The sequence below is a fragment of the Monopterus albus genome, unplaced genomic scaffold (assembly GCF_001952655.1).
Source record: "Monopterus albus unplaced genomic scaffold, M_albus_1.0 scaffold6.1, whole genome shotgun sequence".
NCBI lineage: Eukaryota > Metazoa > Chordata > Actinopteri > Synbranchiformes > Synbranchidae > Monopterus > Monopterus albus.
The window spans coordinates 4037343-4056592 of NW_018127886.1; the positions used below are offsets into that span (position 1 = coordinate 4037343).

General features: G+C 43.6%; 1 protein-coding gene across 5 annotated transcripts in view; it reads left to right on the forward strand.

The window, feature by feature from the left end:
* The window catches only part of rerea (arginine-glutamic acid dipeptide (RE) repeats a), a 137578-nt gene that overhangs the window by 45318 nt on the left and 73010 nt on the right, over positions 1-19250 (forward strand). For all 5 annotated transcript variants that reach the window (XM_020614887.1, XM_020614862.1, XM_020614853.1 and 2 more), the window contains one exon: positions 8337-8841. In XM_020614887.1, coding sequence (XP_020470543.1) covers positions 8481-8841 — 361 coding nt within the window. In that variant the 5' untranslated portion in view covers positions 8337-8480. The remainder of the gene's footprint in view (positions 1-8336; positions 8842-19250) is intronic.

The following is a 19250-nucleotide window of genomic DNA, read 5'->3' on the forward strand; positions in this document are numbered from 1 at the left end:
TTCCCTACAATGATTTTCTTAAGCTTATAATTACACACTGGAATAAATAGGACCTTTGAGTTGATGACCTTGCTTCTAGTTTTCAGGGTATGCTTATTAAGTAAAGCAGTATTAGCACTTTAATGTTATTGCAGAGCTCAGAGAGACACAGATCTGGGATTTGCCTCATTCTTCAAGTTTACTCATTACATGATAGCTGAGGTAAAAGCAGTTCAGCTGTCAGATATCTAGTTTTTGGTCATGATGTGGCCCCTATTCATTTCACTGGAGTTCCCAAGGTCTTGTGGCTTTCAGTCAGTCCAGTGAGTGGCATGTGCTAACATCTTGCCTCTCTGTGTAGGAAATAGGTGGGTAAACACAGTAGAGTCCTTGAAGCACTTCCCATCACCACTATTGAATTACCAGCTGCCTTCCCGGGCCTCATCTGCACAGATGAGTGCCAAGATCAATGGAGCTCTTAGTGCAAAGCTAATTTGATCAGGACTGGCTTTGCTACTTGCTGATCAGAGATTATATATTTTTTTTGGACATAAAACAGAAACTTAATCAAGTTAGGCCAGTGTCCAGTAGCTTGTATTTTCAGCCACTCCAACTCCCGTAGACATCAATTAGGAGGCATTTCATATTCATTATTGAATTGTTGAGTTGGCCTGCTGAGAAAAAGTGTGGGGATGGCAGCAGTGAACCGCTGTGTAAGTGATCCATCTAGTTTTGCTGAGTGTAGCAGAAATGCTGCCTCTTCTCCAGCAGAGCAACTGGTATCATAAATAAGCTAAGAGTGTGTTTTTAGAGGGATGAGGTGTCCCCCTGCTTTGACGGAGAGCAGAGAGGAAGGGTTGAAGGGCATATTGACCCTCTTGTTCTGGAAAGCGAAAAGCAGACTCTTCAGTGCCCCTTGTTCCCCATTAATTATTGTTTGATGCTAATAAAGGAGGGGGGATGGGACATTTTATGACGCATAATTATTCATTGCAGCATTGCCCCTCAACAAGCCTCGTTCCTCCTCCTCCACCTCCTCTTGTGCTTAGTGAGGAAGCTGCCAGGGCTGTCAATTGAGAACAGCAGGCAAAGATGTCCCCCTTAGCCTTTTAAGGAAGGGGACAGGAGGGAGCAGGGTGAAGGGTGCCATTTGCCCAAGTGATAGATGAGGAGAGACAGCAATATATGTAAGGAGCTGCTGAAAGAAAGATAGAAGGTCCAGGCATATTACACTACAACCATTTACTGACTGAGTGCATAGTCTGACCTGGAATGCAAATACAGTTGCTCAGCAGCAGCAGCAGCATTTTTTTGTTTGTAAATGTACGTGTGTGCATGGATGTGTGTCAGTGGCCTACACACTTTAGACTGACACATGTGTGTACACACAGATGAATGTAGCACTGTAGTGAATTTGCTCTCCGTGGCTTTTTATAAGCTTGCAGATGGAGTGGGAAGCTATTTTAACAAGACTGTAGCCCCGCAAACCTCGTAGATTTTCAACATGCTGCGATGGCCGAAGCACTAGAAACTGATTTCTTATGCATGAGCACAGCATATGGTGTGCTTAAACACAATGCGAGCATGGGATTAGTTAACAATTGTGCCTCATAACAGTGTGGAAATTGAGTGCCATATAAAAGGTTACTCCACCACCATATATATTTCTTCTGCTGCTGTTCCTTTGCTAAACAGTAAGAAAGCAAATCATTTAGGTGATCTCTAAATTTTAAGTGCATATTGGCATAAGCAGGGATAAGTAGTATTTTCATTGTCTTTAATGGCCCACTGACGAGAGAAGTTGGCTAGACTGCCATGGTCAAAGCCTAACATTAACATTCCAAGAATATCTGAGGCTTATTCACAGCAACTCAACCGCACAGTCAGCTCAGGTCACCTTTGGTTTCAGAAAGACAACTGGCAGCCTGGGCTGTGTTGTGTCGGGCGGTAATTTTAATGTGCCATTGTTGTTGCACAGTGAAAGATGCAATTTGTAATCCAGTATACTGCAGTCGTTAGGTGTTTGGAAGGATGAAAGATGTGCAGCTTGTGTTTGCTGGAGTCATGGCCTACCATCAGTTAAAGGATCAAGTCTCCATTTCATACATGAACAGGCAGACTTAATCTTCAGATCACTGCTGTACACTGTGTAATATCCACCCTCTATTTTCATATTTTCCCAGAAGCCCATTGTTCTAGATTCCTGCTACTAACTTTTTTTGAAAATAGTTTCCCTTTGTAGTTGATGTGTATTTTTACTGAAGAGGATGAGGGCCACTGTAAAAAACAAAAAACAAAAACAAAAACAAAAAACAAACTCATTCTAAGGGGAAAAAGTGAGAACTCGGTGTTTCTTTTCTTTTTCCTCTTTTGTGTTTTGAAGTGAACCCCTAACCATTTGCTTGTAGTATACAGTAGGCGGTAGAGGTTCTCTTTAAAATTAATTATGTGTTTTTGCAGCCTACCTGTGTGTGGCCTGCATGTGCACTAAAATGTCATTGTTGTAAGAGGCCTGGTCCCAGCAACTGCATGTTTTATGAGCTGTCCTCAGAGAATATGGGAGCTCTGAGTCTGTTGGTCCAGTAGTGTTTGCATCACTCCTCGTCACTTCTCTGTAGCTATTTATTTATTTGTCAGTTTTTACAACATAGCCTGTCGGTGGCTATAGCTTAAAAAGCATGGCTAGCTGCATGGAAGCCTCAGAGTCATGATTCATATTATTCTCCTCATGCTCACTACAGAGGGTGCTTTCCCTCCTGCCTAGGCTCAGTGGCCTGCATGACTGAGATGGTGGATGACAAGGCTGAACGCTGCACTGAATATTCCACTCCCCTAGTCACCTCCCCCGCTGGCTGCTTTCTAAAGCCATCCTTTTCCTTGAACAAACACATCTCCAACTGGAGAACATTCACTGACAGTGTCTGTTTGCACATTAACTTGTGAGTTACAGCTCTTGGTTGGGAGATGGCTGAAATTAGCACAGAGGGGAACAAGCAAAAGGAGATGTAGTGCCTAAAAGACAAACCCTTTGTTTTATTTTTGTTTTTTGTAATGGAAGTCAGTTGTGATGGTTGGTTGTTAGTTAGGGGAGAGGCTTTTGCATATGAAATAGCTGTCCTTGCTAATTAGAGTTAATACCATCTTGTGGTATCTAGAGGTGGAGGTGTGTTTGTTTTTTTTTGGGCTTGGATCATTATAAAACATTGAATGGAGGGACTGCTCCCCACCCCACCGACCATCTGCTCAAGGACTGAGCAGACTTTGCCACCACATAGCTAAATAATTTAGACGGAAAAGTGGTTTTGTGTACTGACCTAATGGCTTTGTTTTTGCGAGCTGTTCTTAAAGACATCATTCAGTGGCACTGCTGGCCTATGCTGTCAGTTTGAGACCTCAGAGCCGTCCTATCTGTCACTCTGATCTATTTATGTTAGTTTTACCTCTGTGTTGGCACGTCTCTCTGTGCGGCATAGTGATTAGAATAGCTTGAGGATGTAGAGCAGCCGTATGAATACATTTCCTCCTCTCTCACACTCATTTAGGCTTCCAGTTGGAGCTGAGCTGACGAATAGAATCATTAAGCTGATCTGCGAAGAAGAGTGGTGATATTTGATTACAAAATATCAGTGGAAGTGGTACATGATTGAGTGCTCAAATATTAAAATCTCAAGAGTCCTTTTGTTCTAAGAGAAGACAATCACATTTTTTCCACTTTTACATCTGAATAACTGATCTTCCCTTGCTAGAACTTTATTGTATTTTATAGAGCTGTGGGTTTGAAGATACATTTATGACACAAATATATATTTGTTAGTACAAGTCAGTCTTGAAAGTGTCCTTAGTGGGTGTTTATACCTCTCCTGACCCCAGCTTTACCATCAGGTAGATTTCCATTACAACAGCATAATTCACCAGAAATTGAATCGTCAGTGCCTCTGCAGAGGGAGAAGACACTAGAAATACTTTTTAAATCAGACACTTTATTCACACTGCAAAAAAGCAACTCAATCATCTGCAAGGGAAACTCAATTAAGAGCCACATTCGTGACAGCACTGTCTGACTCTACATACCTCACATTCTTCTGCTTCTCTTATCAATGACACATTGGAAGAGGTCCTTTACTGGCCTGCTCACAATCACATTTCTGAACGTTACCTCATTTGGAGGAAAGGAGATGGGTGACAACGGACAACCGTGGCATTTCCCTCAGGAGCCGTGTCCAAACACAATGCCTCATGAAGCAGGCAGACTTGTAGAAATAAATGGCCTTCAGCTTTGCTGCAGCCAGGCAAACATGGCAGACTGAGAGGTTCTGTGGCTCGAAGTAGCTGGTATTAAGTTGCAAAATGAAGTCCTGCTCACAGACCCTACAGATAATGGATGTCTTGGGCTGTGTAGCAGCCCCCTCATGGCTGTTTGGAGCTCTCACAGAGAGCACACAAACGGGGACTAGAGGAGGATTTAGCCTTCTTTTAGAGATAGGCGAAAGGCTTAGACCCTGTGGAGCACACAGCCTGATCCTCATGTCTGTGGTTGAAAGTCTCTGTTAGCAGAGAATATGTTTGACTTGTTGGGTAGTGGTTTGCATTACAAAAAGGAAAATATCAGATGCTATTGTCAGTCCAGGGAGAGTTTGTAAATTGTCTTGGTTAAACATTGTAAATAGTGATAGTTTAGTTTGTTACCCATGGTGTCTTTGTGTACAAGAATCTGTTCTGTACTTTGCTTTTTACCATCGGAGCCTCTAGGCAGGTTTAAATGTTGATGTTGGAAAGCCCCAAGCTGTCTTTTATCGAATATAGCTTTTACCTACTAAACTAACCCTGGATGCCAACTAAAAATAGTGCCTTTTGTGAGCATTGCATTAGCAGATGGGGGAGAAAGATGTGGTTACTCATCAGTGAATTGAAATACAAGTGGAGCAGACAAGTGTCTCTGCCCTGCCAATGTGAAGTAAAACAGAGAGGGCCTCAGAGAATAAAGCAAGCCATGACTGCACCAGGTAAGACAAAGGAGGCAGGGTGCAGAGAGCACAGAAAATCTCTTATGAAATGGCCTACCCCTTGCCTCCAGCTGAGCCTTTCATTGTACTGTTGTTTCTAGGGGGCTTGGATGGCAGCTTAGATTAGATCGCACTGAGTAAAGAATTGGAGATGACGAAAACCTGCTGCAGCTCAACATCACCACAGCTAGGATCCATGCACTGCAGAGGATCTGACTGGTTTTTATTCAGATCAATTTGAGTTACCCTTATTGTTCATAACTCTGTTTATATTCATGCTAACATTGTTCTCCTGTAATCTGTATTCATGCGAGTATTTCTTTCAATCCCTTTGCAAAGCTGGCCTTAAATCCTTACCAGTCACGTTTTGCTGCTTTAGATTTTCCCAATTGAATATGCCATGAATGACTTTTTAGGCTCTCTCCCAAAACAGGGGGTCACTATGCTTTTGTAAGATTCTATTTTGCGCTTAAATGTAGAAATTCTGGTTTCTCTATTATTTGTAGAAAATGCTCTATCTTCAGCTTTTGCAAAATGATCATCCAAGATAATCAATTAATAAAATTTGGCTGGATGAAAAATGAAACCCTACAGCTTTATCACACTGTATAGGTACTCAAAGCATGATAATTTGGATGGTTATCCTTAGACAGGTTTTGATTGAAGCTACAGAGATGAGCATGGATTTGGGTGAACGTGGGAGTGATTGGGATGAATAAACATGGCTTTTAAAAAGGCTGTTTGGGAGAGAGAGGGGAAAAAAAGCTGTGTTTAGTAACAGAAACCTGCTGTGTGGCGATTGTGGGGGATGATGTGTTAATCGAGCCACAAACTGTGTGATTTTTCAAGCCAGAGGTCTCGTTTAAACACGTACGCAAAAAGAGAAATGTATTTGAGCAAGGCCCCGCTGGCTGCTAGCCCTTGACTCCATTGCACTAATGTAAATGGTGGATTAGGAGCAGTTGGCTGGGACCCCCTTCAACCCCTCTCAGCCACTGCCCCCTCCTTCTCTTTTCCATTAAGACAGCTGGTATCTTTCAGAGGGTCCTGGCCCAGTGATTGATGTGTAATAGCTCCAAGCCTCACCTGCCTCGTTCTAGCATTATTCATCGGCCAGCCAGCCACCGCTGCTTTCTACTAACCACTTTGTTTCCAGAGTGTAGTGGGTGGAGAGCCTTCTCCCTTGCTTTCCCTCTCCATCTCCACTTTCTCTTCCCCCTCAGCCATCAATACCTTATGACTTTTTATTTCCATGGTATTACTACTTCACCTCACAGTGGCTTGCTCCTTTTTTACTCATACAGTTTGTTTAACTTCACGTTGTAGTTTTACCTGCATCAAACTACAGCTACTGATGGGCAATAAATTAACAATAGGCAGTTTGAACATATTAATCTACTAGTAAAAATTTGAGAACACTAAAATGTGAGCAAGTATGTCTGTGTGAAGAATTTCTGTTGCTCAGAGTTAATAAATACAATTATGTTAACACCAGCAAGGTAATTGAGATGCAGAATTTGGAATGAGGCAAAGTGTATCCAGATGCAGACTAATAGCACCAAGACTGTAAAGATACTCTTTAGAGGCTTAAAGCTGCCCACAACATCAAAAGAGAATGAGCCAGCCCTCTATTTGCAACAGTTCAGAGTCCTTGCTGGTTTCAGTGCAAGAGGCTAATGTTACTGATTAGAGGAGAGAAGAGGTGCTTGGCTCATACACAGATTCTGGCAGCCCCTTGGATTAGAGCAGTGCTATCAAATGGTACCTTCATCAATGTTTATATGTCCCTCACACCTCCAAGACATGCTGGTGGATATGGACACAGGAGTGGGCCACAGTATGTATTTTGGCTCACCAGCTGAGGTTTCTATCCACAGTATGTGTGTCCTTGCATTCACATATGCATTAAAACTGTCCTGCGCCCATGTGTCTTCGGGGTGCAGTTGTGTGTATTTGCTGGCAGCCCAGTGGTCGCCGTGGTAACTCATCATTAGGTGATTAATGGGGCTGTGACGAGGCTGCGGTTTAATCAGGCCCAGTGTTTGTGTTGAAGCCGACGACAAGAGCAGCTGCCCTGTCAGTTGGTGTCTGCTCATGAGATGACAGCACCCACTGCTGTGGAGTACTGTTGTCAAATGTACTTCAGTGTGTGTGCACGCTCCTGCCAGGAGCCTTTATTCCGCCTTCCCTTTTCTGTTTATTCTTCACCTCAGTCTTTCTAGTTTTCTCAGTAAGTGCATGTCCACTTGCAGACCTGCTGTGTAATTTTTGTTTTGCTCTACCTGACTCAATCTCTGTTGCTCCCTCCTCCTTCACTCTCCCTCTCCCACCCTGCTATCACCACCATGGTAACGTGGGCGCTGATTGCTTGGTCTGATCCCTCTGGGGGATGTAATAACTATTTCTAGCTAATTTGTTGCGGTGGCGGTGGGGGTGGAGGGGGCAAATGCTGGCAGTAAATGAGAAGCCTTCTTTATAGGCATAATGTGTAGGGACATTGTAGTGCTGCTTCAGCTTTGCCCACTTCACTGTTTGATTATGGCTTAAAAAAGTGGTACCCGGGTTCTTTAGAGTGAATGACGATAGCTGAAAATGGCAGTGGACTGGACACGGCAAAAGACCAGCTCAGCCTCTCTCCCTTTCCTCACCTAGTGGATTGCTGTGTTCTTCCCTCCAGAGCTGTCACTTTATATCAACACAGTGGTGACTGTCAGCTAGGGCTGGGGTGGGGTGCAGTCCACTAAGCCCTACTACATACACATAACCACGCACAGATGAGTAAAATTGAAGCTTCTGTCATCATAGATGGTCTGCAGAGAAGCTAGCCAGTTAATTCTGTCATTGAACTTTATGCTGTGGCATCGCAAACGCCAAGCAGCATCCTGTGGAAAAACATTACCTCTGAGGAATTCTCCTGGCTGCAAGACTAGTCCTCAGTGCAGTACTACTTCTTTATGCTAGCAGAGTAAGACTTGCCTTTAGTTACTGCATGTGCATGTCTTTCTACTTTTCTCCTGCTCTGTCTTCCATTTTCTGTGTTTTAATAACTCTGTTTTACTGCCTTTCTGGAAATATGTTTGAACAGGAAGCTTGAGGGTTCTGTTCTTTGATAAGGCTGCCCAGAGCTTTCCAGAGTATACACCATTGTGGAGGCCAGTGCCAAGAATTACTGTGATGTTGCGAAGAGTCAGCTCAGCTACCTGATCTCTAGGAACTAATCTTGTATTTCCCACCCACAAACAACCTCGTCCAGCAGAGAGCAACACTTTTTATGTAGAAAGTGTAGCTTCTGTGCTGTCAGGAATATGGTTATTGTCACAGGCTATGCTAATTGTCCTTTTTCTTTACCCACAGCTTTTCTGAAACACTGGGGTAGTTGGTGTGGCCAAATTTTCCCTGGATTTGATTGGTAAATTCAGAAGACTGAAGCCCAGGCTCACAGTCTACCTTTCACGGAGGCCCAGCCGTGAGAGGACAGAGGAAGGCACGTGGCGGATCATGACGGCCGACAAAGAGAAGGAGAGGGAGAAAGAGCGGGACAGAGACAGGGACCGGGACAAAAGAGAGGCCGGCAAGTCCCGCCGGCAGGATGGGGACCGGGGTGACCGTGAGAGTGAGAGCTCCAGGCCCCGACGCAGCTGTACATTGGAGGGCGGGGCCAAGAACTACGCCGAGAGCGAGCATAGCGAGGATGACGACAACGACAATGGCAGCACAGGTGGAGGCAGCGGGACAGCCGAAGAGGCTGGCAAGAAAGGCAAGAAGAAGACTCCCAAGAAGAAGTCACGTTACGAGCGCACAGAAAATGGAGAAATCACGTCCTTCATTACAGAGGATGATATTGTTTACAGACCTGGAGGTAAGTCATCAGCTCGCATCAGCATGGTCACAACCTGCGGTGAACACAAGTCAATCTACATTTATGGACTTTCCCATTTTAAACAAAGGCTCAAGTTATTAACATTTCATTCTCACTTACATGTCCCACTTTGTTCTTAATAAGCTTGTTTATTGGAATTAAGACTTATTTTTAATTGACCAGTAATTGATTCACTTATCTCTGTTGCTGAGGGATTGCAGATTCTCCAATATAGCAACTCCCTAACAGCAGTAGTATTCCCTCAGGCTAGAGGATGAGGCATCATACAATCAATTTATAGTTGACCCACTCTGTGCTTTGTCTTGGGCTAAGTCAATAAAACAAAGTGGTGCTTCACTAGATGATGCGATAGTGACAACATGATAATAATTTCATCCAAACAATATCTGACTTGCTGAAAGTATGTGACCTCCTTTCAGTCCCTAAAGGCACTCTAGTTTCTTAGATGTTTGAGCTGCTGTACAATGTGTACAGTGTCCTTATTAAGCTGAATGAAGCTAAAAGGAGAAAAAGCCTTTTCAGCATGGCTAAACAAGGCCTCAGTTTCACCTATACTGTTTATAAATTGGCTGTATTAGAGGTGGGGATGTCAACACTTGATGTCGGAAGAATGCCAGACTACTTAGACGTGTGTGTAGTCTGCGCTCGCTCTCTTTCTCTCTCTCTCCTACTGCTCAGTGGTGTCTGCCTTGCAACTAAATCATTGCCGCCATGTCTTTTCATTTATCTAGTAGCTAGCAAAAGGTCAAGTAGTTGGGGGCGGCCCATGTGGCTTGGGTATTTAATGGGAAGATGTCGGAAATTACAGCCAGTGTGTTAGGTTATCTTCTCCTCCAACATCCGACCCATACACACATGCACACAAACAGCCATCTCTCCTTTTTTCTCTTGAGCCGCCAAAGAGATGACTTCAAGGAGGTGCAATGAAACAGCCAGACCTCCCCAATCCTGCTCTTTCCATCTAGCTCTGTAATCTGTTTGGCTAAATTATCTCTGCGCTGGTATCAGTGGAGGTTCTCAAGCAAGCAGTCATGCTGAACCAAAGTCTTGCTGTTACTCACTCTCTGTTTCTGTCTCTCTAACACTCTACAGCAGACTCCATTGAAGCTCTTTTTTGCTCCGCATTTCATGTTTAATAGAGAGCACTGACGCTTTGTCTCATAGTCAACCATGCGGAGAGATGGAGGTAGAGAGGGAGGGGTTGGGTTAAAAAAAAAAAAAGGGAAGCAGTCAGTCACGTCGATGAAACATTCAAAAGGCATATAAACAAAGTCGACCGTCTCAGCGGATTAGCCCTGCCGAATATTTATATTTCCACATCCGAGCGAACAGCACAGCCACCGTCTGGTTGAGGGGGGATATTTATATTTCCTGTCTTCTCCTTCAATTAGTTTGACAGGTTTAAAGCGGCCTAGTGTCACAACCTGCTCTTACCAACGTAGACTGGAACTGTTAGGTTGGTTTAGATTAAGGATGAGCCAGGATTGGTTAGTGGTAGCCACACCAGTTTGTAATTTCCCTCTTATTGTCAGCATGGAACATCCTCCACCATAGCAACTGACCTCCTGCTGTCTCCTCTGCTTATTGTTCAAGTGATAAGGCCTGTGTGTGTTTCTCCTCCTGCTTGGACATCATTAGCAGTCTTCTTGTGCTCAGATTTGATGTGTGCATCTTAGGCAGGCACAAAAGCCCCTTTTCCATCACCTGGTACTGGCTCTACTCACTTTTGGTACTGGGTGCTTGGTTTTCCACTGCAGATGGTCCCCTCTCAGTGTAGCTGGTTGTCATAGCGACACCGCATTACGCTGCCATGATGTTATCAGCAACCGACACAGTAACAATGGAGGGCGTCGAAGGTATGCTGTTCTTGATTCGCCTTGCTCGCTTGGAACCTTGACGGAGGTTATATCAAAAATAGTATCAGGAACTATCCCCAACATTTGACTGATGGGAAAAACAAATAAGTCAAGTTGAGCTGGTACCAGGCAGTGGAAGAGGGGCTAAAGCCTGCAGTAAATTATGCTTTACTAAATGTTAAATCCCTTTAATAGCTCTCTAGAGACATGCAATATGCAAAACTGACCACCTTCAGAGGGGGTTTTATATGGCCCAGGACATGGGAGAAGAAAGGCCAGTGGCTGCGGGTCCTAAATGTCTTAAAGACAATTTTACTAATAAAAGGCCTTAAAAAGTAGAAGTGGTATACATATTGCACTGCATGTTTAGTTGGTGGTTGGTAAAAGAAAAGGAGTGAGAGAAAGACAGAAAAATTTTGAAAATGTTTTATTACAATTTAATTTTTCATTAAAGAAAAGTTACAAAAATGATTATGCTGTCAATTACAGTTCTTAAAAAGAAAATTGGAATCGGCAGGTTATACTTAAAAAAAAAAATGCCAGTGTGTCTACTTAAATTTCATTTAAAGTCTCAAATTTAACTTGTGTATACCTGTAGACACCCTGAAGAAGTTGTGATGGAAAGCCATGTACAAACTGGAAGAAACTGTGAGCCAAAATCACTTTTATCACAGGGAGTTTAAAAGACATATAAGCCCATGTCATCACATAAGAAATACCATGTAAGCAAGTATTGAAACAGTCTGTTCACTCCCAGTCTGCAGCCACCCTACAGTCTCTCTGCTTAGCCTTGAAGATGGACGTTGGCTGCTTAGTGCTCATCGACTGGATGGAAAGAGATGGAAGGAGAAGTGTAATCGGCCAGTAGGCGGGCTTGCAGCTAACTCTAGCTTTTCTGCTCTTTAAAAAGAATCGAGGAGTGTGTCTGTGGTGGAGGCCAGGGTACTGTGTCTCGAGCCATTTGTATGGTTGGCTGCTGGGGTGAACAGCCCGATGCATTGCGAGTAGATATGCCAAATCGATCTGTGCCCTGTGGCTGAGCTCTCACCACTTCCTCAGGCCCCACCAGACACCTCCAGAGCCCGTTCTCTACACTCGTCCCCACCCCCACATCCCAGATTATAGATCCCTTTTCTGGAGATTATACACTGCCATCGGGCGATCAATAGGAGACACCCTAGAAGCACAGACACACATACATATTACTGTGCACATTCAGAAGAGTACTGTAACACATACATATACTCACACTAAAAGATATACACGGTGTGCTTTCAGAGGTTATAGACACAGTCCCTGTCTCTGACAAGCACACTCCTGCCACACACAAACATACAATACTGTCCACATTGCTCATCCCTTCTCTTCACTGCAGCAGGACTTTGTGTGGAGCTGCAGGTGGCTGGCTGCCATAGCATGTCCTCTTTCTTCCTAACTGGCTTACAGGTCTGTTTAAAATGGAGAGAGCTAATGGAAACCACCTGCACCCTCCCGCCTCAGTGTATGTCACACAACATGTCTGCCACAACCAACCCACTGTGTGTCAGGGCAGCAAAGACAAGACTTGCTTTAATTTCTTATTAGAAAGTGGTAGGTTTGTGTCATCAGTGTGGTGTATAATGCAGAGACATTGCAGGCCTGTAAAAAACGCCTTATGTGTGTGAGTGTTGGGGGAGTTGTTGATTTGGACAGCTGGTGCTTCTTGCCGCAGTGACCACAGGACCCTGGGGAACATGTGTGTCACTGTATGTGTCATGTGCACACCCAGTAAGCTGTGCATCAGGAGTATGTCTAACACACGTAGAGTTGATCAGAGTTGGTTTTTCTGTCTCAGATTTTTCAGCTGTAATTTTATTCATTCTGTACATCTTTTATATCATTATTGCTAATTATGTACAATATCTGTATCTGAGCCAGTGTTGACATTTAATAACCATATTGATTAACAATTAACAGATGCAGCAGATCCACATTAAAACAATTTTTTATCAGCATCAGCTATAAATGTTTAAACTTAGTAATACATGTGAATGTTGAACAAGCTAACGCTCTCCTACCAGGACAGATTCTCTTTAGGATGGAGGAGTAGGTCAAAGTGGTAGGGCTACACTGGCCTTCAAATGGAGGGGATTCAGAGGCAGACTCAAAACTGAGTGTTATGAGGCTAACTACAACAAAAGCTACCTGCAGTCAGTGCTACACACCCAAAACAAATCCACCAACATTCTCTGGTGTCGGAAGCATTTTCCTTTCCTTCTATTTTTCTTATTTGTAGGGCTGGACCCAAATATCCGACTTCAGATATTCCTTCATTGAGTAGGTAATCAGTTTTCAATTTCTTCTGCTGGTCGTCACACTTTCTGGTTAAAATGACAACCAGCGGAACTGCGCTTCTCTGTCATTCCAACAACAGAGTGAACGTCTTCACAGGTAAAACTACCAGTTGATCTCACATCAGTGCACACAAATGGTAATGAAGATCCATCATCTGTTCATCTGCTTTTTTGTTTTGTTTTTTTTTTACTCAGAATAGCTGCAGCGCAATGCCATTCCATCTCTAAATTTGCAATACCAGTTATTTTTGTACAGCTTTTTGTGTATAGATATTTATTTCAGAACAAAGGAAATGATACTTCGTACGAGCATAAAACATCAGAATTTTGTTTTCAGTTCAAATTCTCTTGAGAAGCCAGTATAATGTGATTTAGAAAGTTGGATTGGTTATTCGTGAGCCAAGACACTGTAGGCTAGAGCTCAATTAGCATAGTGCATCCCCTCTGCTACAAAGGCTAGCTGTCGATCGGTTTGCTGTTTCTAGTCAAACTAACATGAGGGAAGTCCTTAGTCTTCTCATGCTGAAACATAGCAGTGTGAATCTGTAGCCTGTCGCTAACTGAACAGATCTATTTTTAAAAAGCCCTCTCTGCTTTCCCATCTTTCCCCACGCCAGAGACTTTGGGAAAAGGGCTTTTTAGTGAAATCCAACCACCTGCCGACTGCTAAATGAGAAAGCGTGGGCTAGCCGAGAGGGAAGGGAGAGGAGGAGGGGGTGGTGTTGTCAAAGAGCCTCTGTTCTCCCTTAGGAGCTCAGTCAGCTGTAGGCCTGCCCTATTGTAGAGAGCTGATGGTATCGCTTGCCAGGTATTTCCCACTGCTTTTCCAGTGTGATGACGGGAGGCATGTTGCGCTTGTGGAAGAGGAGAGAGGAAGGAAAGCTGGGGAAGAATCGAGTGTCTGTGAGCCGCCATGCCTTGACTGCCTGTTCCACCACCCCACTGGGACCAACCCAGTAGGAAGTGGCACAATGCAGCCTTGGTCATCAGCCAGTCTCCCTCATAGAGTCGCTGTGGCCGGTGCTGGATCACAAATGACACCAGTGTTCATCTTTCTCCCAAGTCCTCCTCTGCCCTCTAGTCCCTTCACACCCCCACGGTTCCATTATTGCATTCCTTGTGTTACTTAATTTTGGGATCAGTGCTCTCAAAGGGTGTAGCTTTCCTAAAGCCGCATGCTACTCTGCTGTCTGTTTGTGCATGTGCGGTCTGTTAGTTTGAGCTGAGCACCACATTCTAACAATGCAGGTGCGTCCTTCCTCATGGCTAGCGCTCACCACCTGCAAGCATGGCTTATACAAACAGTCTTCTTGATTTAATAAGCCTGCCTTTATCTTAAAATATGCTCATATTCTTGCTGTGTTTGGTTGATCTCATTCCACAGAACCACCCACCCCATCGCTGTTTACAAAACATTGGCATATATGACTTGTGTTCACATTGTGACTTATCCATTGTTTCTAGTTTGTAAAAGAAAACCAAGCTGATAGGATCTGAGAGCTTCCCCCCTCCCATCTGCTGGAATGCTGCAGCAAATTAAACAGCATCTTATTTGTTTAGTACAGAGAGTGTATGACATAGCTCTTTTGCTGAGGCTAGGTGTGTTTTAGATGAGACATGCTTGGCAGTCATGAGAGAATGGCTGGCTGAACAGTGAGCTACAGCTGTGTGTGTTTGTGTGTGTGTGTCATGAGGTTATAACAATAAATATTCTGTTGTTGAAGACAGCAGTGATGATGTAATTGGAGAAACAATGACAACCAGGATCAGGTTTCAGTGAAGTGCTCGAGTCTGAGGATCTGTTAGTAGCTTCATGATTGTCTCCTTTTGTCAAAGTATCAAACTTTCTCTCACTCTCTGAACTAATGTCTCTAAGTACATATATCCCCTGTGGTGCTCCTTCCCACAGTGAAGGCTATATCCAGCCAGCCAGCACACACTTCAGCCCTAAAAAAAAAAAAAAAAACAACACACACAAACAAAAAAAAAAAACTACCCATCCCCCCACATACTAGAACCCCACCAGGGCTAAACCCCTCGTCCCTCCCCTTTCCACTTCTCCACTTGAGCGTGGAGACCCACTTCCAAATGCACAAAATGGCAGGAATGTTTAACAAGCCAGTCAGACCCTGGAGGAACCATGTGGCCTGCTTCGACGACTCCCCCATCCAACCCAACCCCTGTGAGCACCATTGCTTCCTTTTCGTTCAAACGGCAGAGTCTGAAGCGCTAACTCGGTTTTAACTTTCACATTCATTGAGATTCGTGTTATAGTGGCTTTCAGAGAAATGCCCTTGAGGTAGTAGACTTTTTAGTGCCCAGGATGAATTCAAAATGTGCTTTTGACGTTCGAAGAATGGACTCGCTTACTGTCTGTGAATGATTAAACTAGATCCTTCTTTTTTTTTCCCCCTCCACTGCCTATCTTTTTCACTCTTGCTGTCTGTTCTTTATGCCTGTTGATGTGCTCTGGGGTGTAGATACAGAGATCTGGCCTCTCTAAATGATTGTGTGGAGGAGGTGAAGGGACACTAAACCCTAATTCCCCCGATTTGACTCCTCTGAAACATGTCATCTCATTCAGATTAGTCTCTTTTGTTCTCTGCCCCCCCACTCCCTCCCTCCTCTTCTGCTCGCTTCTCTCCATCTCTCTCAGTGCACACACACACACTCACATTATGTCGCTCACAGATCACACACTAGCACTGGTGGATATTTTCATTCATGTTATCTTGTAAATGACTTCCAGGGATGGCATAGAGGAGGGAGCGAGGAAATGCGAGAAGAGGGCAGTAGTGAGAGAGATATAATGCGTCACTCAGAGCCCCAACACATACACACACACACACACACACACACACACACACACACACCTCCCACCCCTCCCTTTAGAACAGCTCATTCAGTCCACAGCAGATAACAAGCCCACCCTGGGGTTACACACACATGCAGAGTCTCTCCAAAAAGCCCATGATGTCACAAGTGCACTCATACACACCAGCCCCTTTACAAATGGTATGTTGGGTGTCAGAGCCATTAAATATCCTTTGCCACCCCTCTTTTCCTCTGAAAGCGGTAAGATAAACCATAGTCAGATCAATAACTGTGTTGACACAAACAAGCAAATAACAGATGATGACACCGTCAGTCACTGAAAAAACAAAGCCATGCGTACATCTTTTGTTAAGGAAAAGTGTGCTCAGTCTTTGTGTAGCTCAGCATGTGTTTTGGTAAAATGAGCACTAGCAGTTTTTGTTGTCAGTGTAAATCTTACCTGTGGTGACTTTTAGTCTACAAGATTTTGGAATGCAGTAAATTCTCATCTTCATGGCCTTGTGTGTGTGTGTGTGTGTGTGTATATTAGTGTAAGCTGGAGCACTGTGCTCCATTGCACCAAATGGATGGCCAACCATTGAAATAGCTTGTTACGTTGCATCCTTGTGGATAGAAGGTCTCGTGTTTTAGCATGCACGATCTACTTTTCCAGTCAATTGTCACAGCCTTTTGATTTTTTTTGCCTACCGAACAAGTGTGAACTCTGATTTATAGGCTATTATTTAAACCAAAATAAACACATTTTGTGCTCAGCTTGATCATATTCTTGGTTTTGTGTTTCAGCTAAGAGCCAAAGGTGAATGGGAGACTGTTACACTAATTTAACTTTTGTTTTCCAATCTCTTGTTCTGTAATAATTCTGACCCAGGGCTGTTTCTGGGAAGTACAGTGCCAGGCTCAGCAGTAACCATTAGCCATGTCCCCCCGCCGCCTCCTCTTTCTCCTCAACAGAAGTGGCAGTGCGCTTTTTGTCTTCTAAACTGTGAATGTTTTTGTTAAGGAGCTGAGGGTTCACGAGCTGGCCATACCACCAGTCACATTCAATTTAACAGCACAGCCGGCCAGGGCCACCACTTTGTGCACAATGTGACAGGGCTGCTTTTAACACTTGCAAGGGTTATGTAATTCAGTAACATTTTAAAACAGGAATGAGAAGACACAGCGTCTATTCCTTTTTGTGTTTCTCTGCTAAACCAACCAAAAGCTACCTGGACATAAGGTATTAGAGCTGCCCCTTAACAGTTAAATAATCGAGTCATTATTTGAGAGACCTGTCAATCGACTGAGACTCTTCTAGTTGAGCCTTTGTTTTTGTTTTATTATGTTTTTTGTCAGCCAGTGTACATTACAATAGAAAGCAGCCCTAGCCCAGGAGTTTGTCATCTTCATCTTCTCATTTTGGTGTGCCAAGCAGCAATATGCTCAATGCTTACCCCCGTGGTGGTGGGGAGTTGACACTGCCCAATGCATGAATGTACATTGGTCGGATCTGTTTAGCAAATTGCAGAATGAGGAGAAAAGGACAACAAAACCTTCTCAGAGAAGCCACATGAAGGATGAGATTTGCACTTTATTAGAAGTGTTTTCAAACATCGTGGCCTACTTAAGAGAAAAGACTGTTGCGACGATGTGGCTGGTTTTGCATGGCCTAATGTCATGCGAGTCCGGTTTGTTTACCCATCTCCGTTAAAGTGCAACACACAGCTGTTTACCGACCTGTTTTGGTGACATACATCCACCCAAACGGAACTAGGACGCTAACAAAAATGCACAGGGAAAACATTCAGTGAGGAATTATAAATAAGAGAAATCGTTCGCAGTGCAGCCTGGCACACATCGAACACACAGTAACAACATGCACTGTGGTTAACTGATGGGAGAAGCTCAAACTTGTTGGTAAACTAGGCTTTAATCATATCTCAGAAGAAAAAAAATAGCTTGTAAGAGCGTTTTTCCATTAGAAATACAAGTGTGCTGCTTGTCTCGTTATTCCTACAAATCCATATGGCAGCCCAACATTATATATATCTCGTCAATTTTAATAGGTCACAATTTAACTACTACATCATTCAGCTCTTTTATATGTTTTTAAATGCTCAGAAATATATCACTTCTTGTATTTAAATACTGATGTTAATGTTGTTAAAATCGTCACTGAAAGTCATGCCAGTTGATTTTCTGACAGTTTAGGCTATATATACAGCCAGGTCCATAAATATTGGGACATCGACACAATTCTAACATTTTTGGCTCTATACACCACCACAATGGATTTGAAATGAAACGAACAAGTCTGTCAGCTTTAATTTGAGGGTATTTACATCCAAATCAGGTGAACGGTGTAGGAATTACAACAGTTTGCATATGTGCCTCCCACTTGTTAAGGGACCAATAGTAATGGGACAGAATAATAATCATAAATCAAACTTTCACTTTTTAATACTTGGTTGCAAATCCTTTGCAGTCAATTACAGCCTGAAGTCTGGAATGCATAGACATCACCAGACGCTGGGTTTCATCCCTGGTGATGCTCTGCCAGGCCTCTACTGCAACTGTTTTCAGTTCCTGCTTGTTCTTGGGGCATTTTCCCTTCAGTTTTGTCTTCAGCAAGTGAAATGCATGCTCAATCGAATTCAGGTCAGATGATTGACTTGCCCATTGCATAACATTCCACTTCTTTCCCTTAAAAAACTCTTTGGTTGCTTTTGCAGTATGCTTTGGGTCATTGTCCATCTGCACTGTGAAGCGCCGTCCAATGAGTTCTGAAGCATTTGGCTGAATATGAGCAGATAATATTGCCCGAAACACTTCAGAATTCATCCTGCTGCTTTTGTCAGCAGTCACATCATCAATAAATACAAGAGAACCAGTTCCATTGGCAGCCATACATGCCCACGCCATGACACTACCACCACCATGCTTCACTGATGACGTGGTATGCTTAGGATCATGAGCAGTTCCTTTCCTTCTCCATACTCTTCTCTTCCCATCACTCTGGTACAAGTTGATCTTGATCTCATCTGTCCATAGGATGTTGTTCCAGAACTGTGAAGGCTTTTTTAGATGTCGTTTGGCAAACTCTAATCTGGCCTTCCTGTTTTTGGGGCTCACCAATGGTTTACATCTTGCGGTGAACCCTCTGTATTCACTCTGGTGAAGTCTTCTCTTGATTGTTGACTTTGACACACATACACCTACCTCCTGGAGAGTGTTCTTGATCTGGCCAACTGTTGTGAAGGGTGTTTTCTTCACCAGGGAAAGAATTCTTCGGTCATCCACCACAGTTGTTTTCTGTGGTCTTCCGGGTCTTTTGGTGTTGCTGAGCTCACCGGTGCGTTCCTTCTTTTTAAGAATGTTCCAAACA